A 16,828-nucleotide genomic window follows, 5' to 3' on the forward strand; every position below is an offset into this window, starting at 1 on the left:
TGGAATAAAAGAATTCCTGATTTATATTAAAGCAATTATTGATTTTTACAGAGCTGAAGACCTGAGGTCATTCAAATAATGAGATAAAGAACAGAAACATCTGTGCAAGATATGATGCCTTCAAAATACTATTTGTATATAAAATACTAAATTATTCAATTAAGCAACACTGGTCCCTTATAGACTAGAAAGGTAAGACCCGGAAGAGATCTGGGAGAGGAGACAGTCCTGTAGCCACCTCTGTAGAGGCTAGACCTGGGCCCACATGAGGAAGAAAGAAGGCCTGCTGAAGGCACACATGTTTGCAGATGCCGCCTCCTGGGGCAACGCTCACATTTTTCAGTCACGTGTGTTTAGATGCTGTAGATCTACAGTTTTACCAATTTTAATTTAAAAATGATATGGAGATCCTACGTCTTACTGAAGGTGAAAAGATCTAATTGTACAGGGGAAAAATAATTTGCAGTAAAGAATTTCTTCTTAGAGCCTACAGAACCACATGTGGGCTAAACACAATATACGTTATTTATGATATTTGCATAATTTGATGAAATGCAAAACACTGAATATTTAATCCAAATATATTTCTTATTTTCAGGTTTTGTGAGATCATATTCATTTACTCGTCTCTCTCTAGATAAAATTTTCTTAGTCATAACCATCACCTTAGAGCTGAATTAAACCATATAAACAAAATTCTTCCTTCTCACAAGAGAAGTGCATGAAGCCTCCAGAGGCCAGGGCCAGCCCAAGGAACGACATGGATGAATTTCACATCCACTCTGCCACCTCTGACCCAAAGGAGTTGGTGAAACAATGTAGTGCCTCATTTTCTGTAAATCAGTCAATCAAAACATTTCCTGAAACAATATACTTAGCTGTCACTCCTAGTCACCAACAAGCTTCACAAGTTTAGAGGCACTTTTAAAAAGCATTTAAGTATGCTGACTTACTTTGGCCTCTGAGCATAAACAGTTGTTGGGAGTTATAACACCCTGAACAACCAAGAAAAAACCCTCTAAAATTATTTTAATGTGCCTCTGAAATATTTCCAGGTGCTGCCTTGTCATGAAATTTTACAATGTGAACTGTAAAAGGTAATATGTTATCTTACTGGTGAATCCTTTTCTTCTCATTTCTGTCACAATAATTAGATTTATAGAAAACTGCAAAAAGAAAAACAAAAAACCTGTTTCCAATTTTTCCCTGGAATACCACTGATTAACTGACATAAGCAATTTAAGATTCTTGAAAAAGTAAATGTATCTGAATGTTCCAGTGTGGTGTGATCCTAATCTTTAAAATGTGAAGGGGTCACTATGAACCCTAAGTGCCACCACAAAACATGTAAACAATCTGAATGTTTTACTTAAGATGGAAAAGCAGCTTTTGGTGACATGAGCTTTATAAAATAAAACATCCCAAAATCATGTTTCTATTTTTAATTTTTTTGCTTTGATAAATCAATTGCTTCACAAAAATCCTTATTAAAGACAACAATCCAAGAAAACATATTGTTACAGTATTCACATTTTAAAGATTGTCAGTTTCAAGACCGAACATAACCAAAACAAAGGGAGATTACTGAGTTAATTCTGTCACTAACTGCCAGAGATGGGCCTTCACGACGGGTAAAACACCTGCCGGGTATGCTGGAGTTTGAAAGAAAAAGTGCTCCACTGCTTCCTCACACAGGGAGGAAACGGCTCATTCAACAGGTTACACAGGAACAATTCCTGGAACCCTTGGGTAAAAGGGTTTTCTTTGCATACTGGATAAATACTTAGACTTATTTTACTATTTGGAATCAAAAACTGGACAGTTGAGTTAATCCACCAGCCAGCACTTGCTGGGATATGGCAAAGCCAGTCTAGCTATCTGCCCAACAGTTAAACAGTAGGAATAACAATAACATACTTACATACTTAAACTAGGTCTCATGACACACTCAAAAGGATCCTTTGTAAGGAAAGTATTTAACAAGAACAAAGTTGGGATAGAATCTGATCATTTAAAATGAAAGCTCAAAGGGGAGATACTTTCACAGATTCTCTCCACTGTCCGAGGGCTGGAAAACAGGTGTTTTTAAGGTTCGAATAACAACAAATACGCTGGGCAGCGATTTTATGAACCAAAACGGCTTGCCATGTGAAAGTTACTTAAAAGCACCTTAGTTATTCATTGAGACAGGCTAAAGGAAACTCAGGCTATGTCCGTAGGTGCCTTCTCTCTAAATGATCTTCATCCTAATTCCCCTGACTTTAGCAAGAATTTAGGGCTTAAGAAAACTGACTTCAGCCGGAGAGAATGCACACTGTTGTAAAGCATGGACGTTCAGACCTCAGGCCAGAGCCCCCGACATAGCCTTGGTCTTCAGGCAGGTGCAGCTCTTGTAGCCCTCTTACATAAAATCGACCGCTCCAGTGAACATGATTTCCAGTCGGGGAAAGAGGCAAAATAACCTCTACACGAGCCCATGTTCTGTGAATGTCTTCACCAATCTAAACTACAGAGCAGGGCAACTAAGAGACAGAGGGAGCTGAGGGAAGAAAGAAGGGAGAAGGGCTGGCAACTCTCACAGGTCTTAGTTTTAAGAAGTCCAACGAAGTTGGAATTTAAGTAACATTAAAATGATAAGACCTGACTTAAAATATTAAAAACTGTTTATAAATAAGGAATGCAATAGTTGCTTAAAAATGTTATTCTCTCCCCAAACCAGTTGATAACCAAGATGTTTTTAAAATTATAGATCCTAAAATTTTTTAAAAAAATTTCTATACATTTCTTGCTGACTTTTAAGTTACCTACGAAGTACTCCGCTATGATTAACTTTAATCCATATATTTGGGGGGGGGGGAACTCAGTTCCAGAAAAAAATCTGCACTAGCTCAAAATGTCCCTCAATGTAACCTTGGTCCATAACCAATCACTATGGTTGACTCTCAAGAACTGATGACGTTCCTAACCCTACAACTGTCCTTTATAAACAAATGGAACTTCGGGCACCCCATTTAAGATGATATAGAGATGTTCTGTATGAAACAAGGTGGCCTGTTTTCTCTCTGAGAAAAAGCCCTACTCCTGAGTAAATAAATGAAAACAAATCAAAAGCAAAGAAAACAAAACCCAGCCTACTCTTGTCTTGTCACCAAGAAACGGAAATCCTAAAATTATTCCAAATCTCATGTGATCAAGTGAGGGGGAGGGCTCTGGAAACCCTGAAGCAAAGGCATACAACAAGAAAACATTGACACCAGGAGACCACTGCAAATGTGTGTGACCCAGCTGGGTAGGGAGCCTGCCATCACAGTTATTCACTGCTGTGATTTCATGGTTGTCTGGTAATTATGTAATTAAGTCTAATGTTTGCTACCCTAGCTCTGAGCCAATGGGGTAAAACACGTTTTATATTAGTTTATAGTAAACATTCTATGCATAACATATTTTGACTAAAAATATTCTAAAACAATACACAGCTGACATGATAAAGCAACCGTGTAACTGTAGTCAAATTTAAATCAGACTGGAATATGAATGGTGAGAGCTTTTAATTGATTACTGGCTACCATTTCACCTCAATTACTTACCTGAAGTCCTATTTAGCAAATACCTTTAGATATATGTTTAGATCAAGTGTAAAATGCAATCTGAGCATTACATACAAACAAAAATTTGAAGATATCAAAATTTCATTAAATGTTGTTTTCTTTATAGTAGTAAATGTAAATCATTACCCAGGGAGAGCAGAGGGCCATGGGATGGTAGCTAACCTGGGGCAGGTTCATTAAATTGGGTCAATTCAGAACACTCCAAATTGCAATAACAAGCATGTATTGTTTCTTCTCTAGAAATTTTACCTTCGATATAGTCATAATCCAATTCATAATGAATTTATAAAAATAGCTTTTTATCCAATAATTCCAGCAAGGTAAAAATAGGAGTTTCTTTTTATAGATAGCAAATGAAACAGGCTCACTGGATAGGAGGGAACTTCAACTTGTTCCAGTCGCCACCCACTCACTATGACGTCGCACTCAGTCTGCTGTGTGTGCTGCTGACTCCTCACACTGGCAGTTTTAGGTGCAGAAGCTTCTTTCAAATCCATGGGCTACACAAATAAACCAGCCCACTGAGGTCTGCTGTAAACCACAGAACTAAATTTAAACTGCATAATTTTTTAGAAAATGGCAGCACTATTTCTTAATCTAATTAGGGACTTGGTGGGGGAGAGGGGTCATTCATCACTCCTCTAGAGTTAAACCCTTAAAGAATTTCTTTAAAAACCAAAACACACACACACGCACACACACGCGCACACACACACACACACACACACACACATTTGAAAGAAGTTGCTGCACCGGCAGAGATGCTCTTTAAGCTTACTATGAAATACAAAAGTGCACTCTTCTATATCTACATATAAAACATATTAGAAATAAAACTGTGTAAAATGTTTGCTGTGCAAACTATAAAAAGTCAGGCAAGTCCACGCCTCTGTCCTACTGCAGGGAATCGCTGTTCTCCAGGACGAGACTGCTGATGTGGGTAGGGGCCAGTGCACCCCCATCGTCTTCTGTGCTGTCCACAGACTCGTCCTCACTCTGCCCCGCCATCATGACCTGCTGCACTGCCAGAGTGGCCCCATCTGAGGACAGAGACTGGAGGCTGTCCACATTCATATTCACAGGCGTGGTGATGGTTACAACAGCTCCTGCAGCAGAACACAAGTTTATCACTATTTGAATTAGAACTCGTAGAGGAAAACATTTTATTGCCCAACAGGCTGCTGTTTGCTTGTTTGACTTAAAGTTGAGATACCGAAATATGTTTATGGAATGTTCGGCAGGGATTTAAGAAACTGTGTCTAGAATCGGCCTCACACTGACCATGCCTACCTAATAAGATCTTGGTCTAAAGATGGTCTCAGTGGAGGTTAGGAATATAAAACAGAACACAGATTCCCAGGGAAAAAATACTGCAAGGAGAGCGAAAGAAACCAAATGCAGGAGAACGACATACAAAAGAATATGAATGGGGAAGCAAAGTAAAAAGGAGAATAAGGTAAGAGGTAAGGAAAATCTGTTTGAAAAGAAAAAAAAGAAAACCGTGTTACATGGGTGTAAAATGCCCTGTTGTAGAGTCCAACAGCAGGAGATGGAAAATACTCACATATCTATGATCAGGGCCCAAATTAAAGACATTTAACATTGGAATGCTATGTTGCTATTAAATACAATACAGTGGATCTACATGGACTAATGTGTAAAAATCTCTAAGATGTATTTATTTATTTATTTATTTTATTTATTTATTTATTTTTTTAAAGATGACCGGTAAGGGGATCTTAACCCTTGACTTGGTGTTGTGAGCACCACGCTCAGCCAGTGAGCGAACCGGCCATCCGTATATGGGATCAGAACCCGGGGCCTTGGTGTTCTCAGCACCACACTCTCCCGAGTGAGCCACGGGCCGGCCCCCTCTAAGATGTATTTACAAGTGATGAAAGCTAGAGGTGACAATATTACATGATATGCTAATACACAGATAAAATGTTAAAAGGGATACATTCATTCATTCACGTCTATGCACAGACTATCATATTATATATCAGATATATATTATATATATCATATTATATAGACAGATGATATATATATGCACTGGAGAAAATACAGAAAGCTGGTAATAATGATTGTCTCTGGAAAAGATTAAAAGCCAGGATGAAAGAAAGATTTATTTTTCACTGGATATTCTTGTTTCAACTTCTTTCCCCAAAAGATAGATAATGCCTTTTGTGGGAAAGAGAGGAAGAGAGAGAAATGTTGTTGGGGCGGGGGGTAGAATAGTAATACCTTCCTAACTAATTCTCAGATGGTTTAAAAGAAAAAAGCAAAAACTTAAAGTATAAGGTCTTTAAATATAAACATAAGACCATTATACATCAAACCTAAAGGATGAAGCCAAAGCAATACTTTGGAAAACTTAGCTTTAAATGAATATGAGGGTACTTCAAAAAGTTCATGGAAAAATGGAATTAAAAGGTAGTATGAATCCTTCCATGAACTTTTTGAAGTACCCTCATATAAAACAACTCAGGAGAGGTTAAATGGAAATAAAACAAGTGTGATTTACAACCCATCCTAACCTCAAGACCAGCACTGCGTGGAAAAGTCCCCCCTTGTGCATTTAGCAGAGAACCCAGCATTGCACGCATGGGAGGAAATGACCCGAGGCTGGGGGAAACCATGTGAAAAGAGCACAGAGAACAGTGTGCAGAGCTCATAAAGACAGCCTGGAAAATCCATCACCCACAGGCACTGGGTGGAGAACTCAGGAAGGCCTGGCCTTGGTCGTGGGAATGATCAGCCCTATACTAAGCACTGCTGTGGACCACCAAACAAATCATAAAAGCCCGACCCAAAAGGATCAAACTGTTCCTAAGTAACCTAACTGCACTCCAGAACAAAGCTCAAGAAACTTACAGGAATACAAAAACATCCAGCACACAACAAGGCAAGATTCATAATGTCTGGCATACAAAGATTACCAGGCATGCAAATAGGCAGGAAAACCCATAATGAGGAGAAAAATCAGTCAGCCAGAACTGATCCAGAACTGGCAGAGATGTCAGAATCAGCAGAGAAGGACCTCAAAACAGTTACTGTATCGGTATTCTATGTGTTCAAAACTTAAGTAGACTCATGAAAGACATAAAGACTCAAATAAAACTTCTGGCGAGATGTAAACTACCATGTCTAAGATAAAAACACACTGGATGGGATTAATGCAAGATTAAACATTATAGAAGATTAGTGAAGTGGAAAGAGAGCAATAGAAACTATCCAAAATGAAACACAGAGAATCTAATAAACTGAAAAGAGCATCAGTAACTGTGTGAAACTTTTAACTACCTAATACATGGGCTATTGAAGTCCCTGAAAGAGGGAGGGTGGGTCAGAAAATATATTTGAAGAAATAATGGCCCCAAACTTCCCCTAACTCAATAACAGTATATTGCTGCATGAAAAAAGTAAGAAGCAGAATGAGATAATGCCACCATTTACCTACATTTAAAAATACATGCATAGAAAACAATCCAAAATATGAAGAACTCATGTGAACAGAAAGATGTGCATGAAACATACTAGAACGGTCACCTGTGATAAGGGAGAGACGGACAGAGGTCCAAGAGAATAAACAAAAGTAAGACGAGGGCACATGAACTAAGCAAGGGTAAATGCCAGGTTGGGAGAACAGGACCACCTCCATCCTCTGCACCCAAAGTCAGAGGGAAAAGAAAAGCAAAAATGGAAACAAAGGACAGAATACACTGTTGGTGACAGTGTCTTAGAGACAGAATTAATGACCTCATATACACAGTTTGTGTTTGTTTTAAACTCTCTACTACTGGTGCTACTTAACACCTACCTAGTGCTCCCTTTCGCGCACACCCAGAATGAAGCTGCCTCACGTCTTTGGTGCAGAGAACAGGCTGCACTCTGCTCCACAGCCCTCCTGAACACCGCAGCTGCAGCTGCAGCTGTGGTGGCCCCGCTGCCCGCCACAGCGCCTACCTTCTGGCATGGCCAGCTCGCTGGGCGGCGGCTGGACTGCCCCCGATGCGATGGAGTCGGGCCAAAACCTCTGCACCGGCCTGTTCTGAGCCGTTTTCTTCTTCGTTTTTGGGGTCTCTGAACAACTGGAATCTAACATTGGCTGAAGAATTCGTCTTCTAGCATTGATGAACCTGAGTGTCAGCAAATGGAAGCTCCCATCAAAAAGGCCTTTGTAAAAGGTGAAACTCAAAGTCCCCCTAATAACAAACACTTAAAAGGAATGGCAAGCATATTAATTATCTAAATGTCCAGAAAAATAGGGCCTGCTCTTTTAAAATAATTCATTGAAATAAGGACCAACTTTTCCAAGGTGCCTTTTTAAAAAAATTTTTTAACCTCAACTGATTTCCCTGTTTGTCAATTAGATATCCATAATGATGCTGACAATACTGTGAAATTTTCTCTAAGGAAAAAAAAAGGTTAAAGTACCAAACTTTATGTATCCTGTAGTCTTCTCACATCCAAAGACTATCAGGCAATCTGTCCCTGCCTGAACGTTATGAGCATGGCTTTGCCTCTGGCGTGGTGACAGGCCTGAGGCATCAGGGAAACATGACTGCCAACTCTGGTCTCAGCTCCCCACCTACCATGGATCTGAGGTAAGAGCTTCTTCTTTTCAAAAGACTATTCCAAGTGACGAGCCATTTCTTACATGATGGAAGTTTTAAGTCATTAAACTATCCTAAAAAGATGGCTAGCACAATACCTCCGTACTGGCCATCAGGAAATCTGAGGGACTTTGGCTGCTCTGTGAGACTGAGAATTCATGTCTACGATATGACCCCACGTAGAAAGAGACCAGCAAAAATTATAGGTTGGCAAGACAGGCTGGACATGGTTTCATGTCAAATGAATATGTCAGCAATCTTAAAATGATATGCTGAGAGAAAGAGTGCTTTCTTCAATCTCCATCCCTCCAACGGCCCAGCTATTGCCTTTAAACATGCGAAAGTTGGGGGAAAGGGTGCAAGTAGACCCAAATCCCCAAATCGGCTCTTCCTCCTGCAGTCACTGGGGCATGCAGACAGATCACATCCTAGATGTGCACTCTTACTGTGCCTGCCACTCTATGCCACGTACAGGGCTACTTTGCCAGAAAATGAACTGCAACAGACAGAAAAAGAATAGCCATCCCATAAAAGCCAATCAAATCAGAAACTGTTCAGATCTGTAACTAAAACAGAAACAGCTACACGAACCAAACTTAAGGACTTATCTGCCTTCTCTTCTCAGAAGTGTAAGTGATAAGGTAGCTTTTACTAGACTCATACATGCTGATCTATTAAAAGCTAGAGAGTGCTTTCACTATGGACAGCCTGCACATAGCTGAGGAGCCATGTTCACAGTGTCATGGAAATAAAAGCACTGATTTTATTTTTCTGTTTTGTTTTGTTTTTGGCAGCTGGCTGGTATAGGGATTGAAAAAAGCACTGCTTTTAGACTCAGATTCTATTTGGGTCTGTCACTGTGTGAGAACTTCTCTCTTTTAATGCCTTCTTCAGCCAAACAAAAGAATTAGAGCTGAACCAGCTCTAAGGTTGCTTGACTTTAAAATTCTAAGATTAAAAAATACCTAAAATTATATTAGGACACATTCAAATAATATAGACAAACTAGACTGATGCCACAGGGCTTCATTTGGAGTAAACTGTGTTCCTGGAGCACAAGCATGACTTAGAAAGTAGAACTCTGGACAAGAAGAGTCATGGATGCTCTACAGCCACACGAACCCAGTGGTGCCCTGGAAGGAAAGCCCCACTGCTGCTTTTCAATATTTGTTTCTTTATCCTTCCTATTCAGAGCTGCTAATAGGCAGAGGCATAAGCTAATGATGGTTATGTTCAATCTCATTCAAAGGTGTAATTTTTTAAAATATAAAAGGAAAGAAAATCCCCCAAAGTAAAAGTAGCTACAAATATTAGTAGATTTTAGAAATTTTAGAATTTAAAAAAGTCATGTTATTAAACTGTTATTAATTTAAAAAATTAAAAGTTGACATGAAACCTTCTAGATAAGACAATTCCGCTAACACAAAAGAATAGCAAGTTAAGAAACACAAGGAAGTCTTGAATGAGGACAAGTCGGGAGAGTGCTGAACACTGACCAAAGCACCAGAACATCAAGGAAGTGCATCTCTGTCCAACATTCATCTTCCATTGATTGATTGATCACTGTTGTGACTCAACCAAAACATGTTTCAATGTAAGACTACATAAAAACAACCAAGAACATGCTCAATATATTACAAACATCATAGCAACAACATACAATCTCTAAATTTTTAACACTCTATTTAAAAGATCTAACAGGAAATAAATCAAATAGTATAGTCTATTACTGCTACCCAAATCAAAAATAATGGCCCCAATGCAAGATAAAAGAAATACTTAATGCAGCACCAAAGAATAGTTCCTACATATATAATTGTATACATAGGAAGATTTTATCATTTATATTGGAACTTCAACATGTTTACATCTTAGCATAGTTAAAATAAAAAGGTAATAATGCTTATAAGTGGTAGAATTTGTGCTTTCTTTTCTTTTATGCATGCCAATTTTACTATGCTGAAATTGCTTCCTACATTTGAACAATAAGTAAATAAAAATGAGATAAATCTCTAACAACCAAAAGGGAAGTCCACCTATAAACCCTAACACCACTTAGTCACACGTACAAGCTCTTATTTAAGGGGAAACACGTGGCCAGGGTCCAAATGTCTACAACAATATGTGACAGTAGAATTACAAGAGGAAGTTTTATCTATAAATGTGAATGTCGTCCTGGGCATTTCTCTCCTAGGAATGGCTCCCAGGCCCTGCTGTGGAGCGGGACCACCATACCAACCAATGGCAAAGGGACTGCCTCCTCCATATGGAACTGAAAAAGTGACACAAGGTTTTAGGTTTTGACAGGTAGGACAGCAACAGAGGTTCTCATAAGAGGTCAGGACACCTTGCTCTTAACCACCCATCATATCTCATCCAAAGAGGCTCATCCATTAAAACATCACGGTTTTGAATGAATGTGGGGCATTGGGGCAATAATGCCATAGAGATACATGTCTAATGAGGCAAGTAGAATGTGGGCAAAAAGTCCATAGTGAGGTATGGATAATTAAAATGTAGGATGAAAGTGTATGCTGGTTTATTCCTAAGTATTCTGCCACTGATTCCAATACTCTGATAACGGAGTATTGCCAGTTAAAAGAACTCATATATTTTCAAAGAAATTTTACTACTTCTAGGTGTCAGGATTTCCAAGTGCTCTATTGTGTTAACAGGCATGATTTCAGAAAGCAGTGAATCTTACCAGTTGTTCACTTGGAGTAGTGTCAAATTTGTCTGAGCAGCAATCTGTTTTTTCTCATCCTCTGTTGGGTAGGGATGCTAAAAATAAAAAAGAGAGTTACCATGTACTTTGATTTTTAAAATGGAAATCAAGATCATCTAGGCAAAATATAAGCATACAAATAATCATTAGTAAAAGACTGCTAAGTATCAATAGTGCTTTTGGCCAACACCCAACTTTAGTCTTAAATCATTGTTCTGGAAATGCCCAAAACAGGATGAAGTATTTCTTCTAGCTGCCCAAGCATGTCCTTGCGCTGCAGTAGCTGATTTATACAGAGGTGAAGATGTGATCAATCACAACACCTAAAGGCTCAAAGGTGATGATAATCATAGTGATGTCACCAAAAGCAGCAGCCCACTGTGAGAGTGAAACTCTGTGCCAGGTGCTGTTCTAAGCACTTGATACAATCTGTAGATTTTGTACCAACTTTGTTGAGGTTGAATTTATGAACAATATACTGCATCCACTTAAAGTGGACAAACGGATGGGTTTTGACGCACGAAACTGCTGCCATGAGCAACACACAGCACATTTCTACAACCTCTGAGCACTCTATAGTAATTCACTGATTCCTCACAAGTACCTTCTCAGATGGACACGGTCATTATCTTTATTTTACAGACAAGAAAACTGAGGCACAGGGTATTTACATACTTCCCCCCCATCCCACAGCTGGTGGGATGGGTGGAGACAGGAAATGGCTAGGCAGGCTACTCTAGGGCCTGTCACATGGCAGTGACACATTCCTGTCATCAGTACCAGAAGAATAAACTGACACCAGAGCATGCTGATGTCATCTACAGCATTCTTAAGATCAATTCTCTGCTGGATTAATCTGTGTTGTCAGTAAAGAACTGAACCCAGGGCTGGGGATGCAAGTGCCCATTACATTATCCTTCTTTTATGTATAATGGAAGTATTTCACTTAAAAAAAAAAAACAACAGAATTAAACCTGAAGTAAACATCAAAATTCACAGACATACTAAAGAAATGCTGTTTTTGTCTATGGTAAGAATTTCTCCAAAATTGATTACTCTCTACACGTGGAAACCAACAAGACACTTACTCTAAAGTCTGCATGCACCAAAATCCCTTATTTTGGACCAACCGGGATCCCAGAGAGTGAATGGCACCTACTAAGTAAGAAGGTGGGAGTTTATTTTGGTTTTGAATTTAAATGAACACTCAATGATTTGGAAAAGTCACTGCATATTAGGGTGGGAATAGAATACCATCGGCTTTATCTCAGCAGCAGTCTTTGTTTCCTCAAACTAATTAACAGTCTAATTCAATTTCATATTGTGTATGAGTGTATGGCTCTGAGTTTGAAGTTATGGCAATATAAATATTGTTCTTACTCTTTAAAAAGCTTATCAAATAGAAACAAGGCAGGAAACATGAGCACACAGCCAGGGGGAAAAAAAAAAACTGTAATAAATGTTGCCCTGGCATGTGAGGAAAACCATGGGGGAGAATAGTCTTGCAAAGAAATGAGGGCAAGAAGGAACAGGAAAGGCTTTATAGGAAAAAAAGTGGCATTTTAATTGAACCTTAGGATCAGAGTTTATTGTTTTAGAAATTATTAAAACATTAAAGGAAACCTAAAAGGAAAATACTCACATAATCCCATCCCTTGTTTGTGTTATATCGCAATTATTCTATTACAGATATATTTACTGGTTGTAATTAATCACAGTATATGCAAAAATATGTGTTTTACTTTTCACTTACTGTCATTTACCTAGAACTTCTCTGCTTACAGCTCTCATTTACCATGTTAACTAGTTCTCTAATATTCCATCAAACTGACACGTCCTAATTTATATACCAACTCATCTTCCATTATTACAATGAACATCACTAATATTTTTATACACAAAACTTTTTGTTTTCTTGTGAGTAATCTTTTTAGGGTCAATTTCTAGCAGTGGCCACAGTGCTCAAAGGTAACACTGTTCCTCCTCTTGACATGTGTTGTTCATTGTCTGATACTGATGGACATGGCTCAGGAGAGAACAAAATACCACAGCAGGAGTGAGGAGAGAGGCTGGGGGACCTGGCACTTGGCAGTGAGGGGGGGTTGGGGGGTGGCATCCTGGGCTTCCCTTTTCCTCCCAGGACTGCTCAGTGACATCACCTGCTAGTTTCAAGCCCACAAGCCAGTGCCTCCCCAGACCCCTGCCCCCACCAAGGAGCCCGAATGCAGTCAGATCAAAGGGGGTTCAACAATGGATGAGGGCTACACCCTGCAGGGACACGAGACCAGCAAGACAGGGTGCTGGCTCAGGGGCTCCCAGCTAGGGGGAGGTGGAGACAGAGTGACAATGAACAGAGTGACATTGCAGGCCTCAGCCCCAGGCACAGGGTGCCTGAGAAAGATGATGGCAGGGGAGGGGCATGATGACTGGGGCTGCAGACGCCTCTGCTGACAGTAGAACACAGACAGGAAGATGAGAAGAAGTGACCACAGACCCAAGAAGACATGGCTCAGTGGCGAGGGCAGTGAAGAGCAGGGGACAGACTTGGGGTGGAGCTCGGCACACTCTCAGGAGCAGCCCAGTGGTGGCCAGGGTAGTGGCCTCGTGCTGAAGGAGCATGCAGAAGGAGCTGAACGTTAAATGGGGGCCTGCTGAAAGGCTGCTTCACCGTGCAGTAGAAGGGGCCAGCAAGAGGCCGCAGGGCAGCAGCCTGCCTGAGATGGACGTCTGTCCCTCTCCCCTCCTCCCAGGCACACCTGGGGCTCAGCAGGTTGCATCTACTTTCCCACCTTGGCCTCACTGTGCACTCCTCCAAGACCATACCTGCTCACTCCTGACCCTGGCCACCAGACCAGTGTGTCCCTCTGTAAGCCACCCTGGGTCAGTGTGCTGGCAATGACCATATTGCACAGCATGACGAGCATGTCTTCCCCATTAGCTCAGCAAGCATGTCCCTGCCCTGTGCTTCCCAAAACATCCCTGAGACAAGAAGAAGACACGGCTCCTGCTCACCCAAAGCTGAGACCCCAGGAGGAAATGGTGCACACATACGACTCATCTCAAGTTAAACAAGCCCACTGCTGGCCCCGCTGACGACATGCCTGACTCCACATCTCTATCTTCAGCTTTATCACATCTTCCTCTCAAATCCAGTTTGTAAAACCTCACTACTTTCCAAGGTTTTGCCCAAATGCACCTCTTCTCCACCCACTTCTCTAATTAAACTCACTTCGCCCCACCACTCTTCATAAGTAGGGTTTTCTCACACACATGCATACCACTACCATGAGCCTGATTTACTCCCTTTTCACCAGAGGGATCCCTTGTTGTATTTTAAGTTTCTTGAGCAGTGGCCTCTGTTTGTGGGTGACCCTCTTTCATACTGATTTTTAAAATCAGGCCTACTAGCCCATATAAGTGAATCGTTCCCATGACACATAAGCCAGAAACAAAGCATCACAGAGGGTTGCTAACTAGGAAATCACTTTTGTTCTTACCCCTATGTGCTGAAAGAGCCAGGATCTCATCACATTGGTTGCGTGCTTCGGCAGAACTCCCCTTTTATTCTTAGATGAGCCATCATCTTGATGCAAGATGCTTAGATCTTGGTTTAACTGTAACTGAAGCTTTTAAACAATTGAAAAATAACATTAGAAAACAGAAAAATATGTATATCCAAGTAGCTTATGACTTCAGATGGAGAAAACCGAGGATGTGACAAATAAATGACTTATTTACAGTAAAGGCAGATAAAATGAAACCCTGTACAGACTAATTTAGGGGGCACACGGTTTCCCCCACATTATTACTTTTTACACTGGTGACTCAGCTCTGCTGAGGCCCCTCATCTGGTGAGGCAGATGGGATGGACGCTAGGATGACCCCGGAGCCCCCTGCCAGCCATTGTACAGCAGGAGAAGCCTGCAGTCCTCTCTTCCACCGCTTTCCCACCCATGCTTCCTGTAGGGAGATAAGTGACACCCACTTCCTAGCCTCAAAAAAAAAAAAACATCTCAAGCAACCAGTGAGAATGGTCAGGGACACTAGAAAGGACTACTAACTGGAATAGGATGTGCCAGCTGAACAGAGGGGAAGAAACAGGAGCAGCACAGAAGGCAGCCCTAGGGACTGCAGAGCGCAAGGGGCTCAGGCTGACTCCTTCTCACTAAGATGCCCCGGGAGGCACTGAAGATCCCAACTTCCCTCCAGTTGCTGGGGAATTAGATTCTGCCACTTCTATTTTTTTTTTTTTAAAGATGTGTCTGGCACTTATTTAATAAACGTCTCATCACAAAAACACGAGGGAAGGCCTGCTGTCTACCAGGCTGTGCTCTAGCCCGTGCATGGCACAAGCATGAATTCTCCCTCCCAGCTCCACTGGGGGTGCTGCCATCATTGCCCACGGCACAGACCAGGAAGGAAGGGAGCAACCTGCGTGCCAGGCCTGCAACACAGCTAGATCAGGCCTATGTGAGAACTTACATAGGAACCTAACTTAATACATGAATGAACACAAAATTCTGCAAGTCAATCTCAGTATAATATACTTACAAACACAGTTTAAAGGATTTGGAAGTTTGGGGTTTTTAAAAATCTTTTAATTTTTTTAATGGCTGGCCAGTATGGGGATCCAGACCCTTGAACTTGGTGTTCTAACACCACACTCTAACCAACTGAGCTAACCAGTTAGCCCTATAAGTTTATTTTGGAGAGATTTTTAGTATATTATTTTACCTGTACTTCCTCTGGATTATACTTTTTTTGAGATATTCTTCAAAAATCTGGAGACCAACATCTAAGTAGATAGTAGACAGGGATGGAATTTTATGACCTTAATAGAGACATTAAGATCACCAACTGTATCTAAAATTTCCTAAAACTCAAGATTGTCACTGAGGGGTAATTATTTTTATGAGTGTGTTTTAAGGACTGAGGACAAATGGTATTAGGAACTGCCTATATACTCAAGTTTTTGTGTATAGGAAAAATAATGGAAATGAACTTTTAAAATGATTTCCAAAGCACCAGGGCCAAAATTTAGCTTGTTTGCTGTACTTGTCTCAATTTAATATACGATGATGATCTTAATGAAATATAACATGTGCCTCAGTGTTGACTGTTTTGGGTTCAGGATTAAAGCAAATGTGGTTGATAACAGGCAAAGCAATGACTTGACGCTGGCAGCACCACATAGAGGGGCCTGGGAGCAAGAACTAAGCCAGGGAAGGGAAGCAAGCTGAGGGCCTGAGAGGGGACTAGCCCATGCAGACCCCAGGGAATTCCAGAAAATCACAGGGACTGGACCAGGCAGGGGGACTTCGAAGCTGAGGGAACTGGCTGGAAGTCTGTAAGAACCCCTGCCCCATTCTCTGCAGCTAGATGACTCATCTTTCCCAGCCCCCAAGAGACTCGGGTTTATTTCTCAAAGAAACCAGAGGCTAGAGCTTTGGTGGGAGCAAGGGGCTAAGCTGGAAAAAGGGGTAATGAAATGGGAGCCCCAACCCATGCCTGCTCCAAGTAAGAAGTAGAGAGTATTTCTTTGGAGAGATGGAACAAAGAAAAGACTAACAAATGGCAGCGTCTGCAGGCCAGCCAACTGAAAAGCCAGCTTGCCACAACCCAGCACTGCACAAGCACCAACTAGCTTTCCAGTGGCTCACATTTAAATTTAAAAGGATAGCCAAGAGTCCCCAAATACTTGAAAGCCTCCATCACAAACAGCAGAGACCAAAGTGAATAAACTTGGGGATATGGGAAAAACAGAATGCAGAAACCAAAAGACAACTTCGACTATCCATGAACCAAGAGTAGAATACTACTTAACACACCCACACACACACAGCAAGGAAAAGCTCTTAGAAATTAAAAATATGCTA

The 16,828-nt window shown here is 40.8% G+C and overlaps 1 protein-coding gene across 6 annotated transcripts in view; it reads right to left on the reverse strand.

The window, feature by feature from the left end:
• Positions 1–1,474: 1,474 nt before the first annotated feature.
• The window catches only part of PKNOX1 (PBX/knotted 1 homeobox 1), a 59,798-nt gene continuing 44,444 nt past the window's right edge, over positions 1,475–16,828 (reverse strand). For all 6 annotated transcript variants that reach the window (XM_063102528.1, XM_063102518.1, XM_063102492.1 and 3 more), the window contains 4 exons: positions 14,450–14,578; positions 10,932–11,008; positions 7,578–7,750; positions 1,475–4,714 (listed from right to left, as the gene is read on the reverse strand). In XM_063102528.1, the coding sequence (XP_062958598.1) occupies positions 4,503–4,714; positions 7,578–7,750; positions 10,932–11,008; positions 14,450–14,578 (591 nt within the window). In that variant the 3' untranslated portion in view covers positions 1,475–4,502. The remainder of the gene's footprint in view (positions 4,715–7,577; positions 7,751–10,931; positions 11,009–14,449; positions 14,579–16,828) is intronic.

Source organism: Cynocephalus volans, chromosome 1 (genome assembly GCF_027409185.1).
Source record: "Cynocephalus volans isolate mCynVol1 chromosome 1, mCynVol1.pri, whole genome shotgun sequence".
NCBI classification, from domain to species: Eukaryota; Metazoa; Chordata; class Mammalia; order Dermoptera; family Cynocephalidae; genus Cynocephalus; species Cynocephalus volans.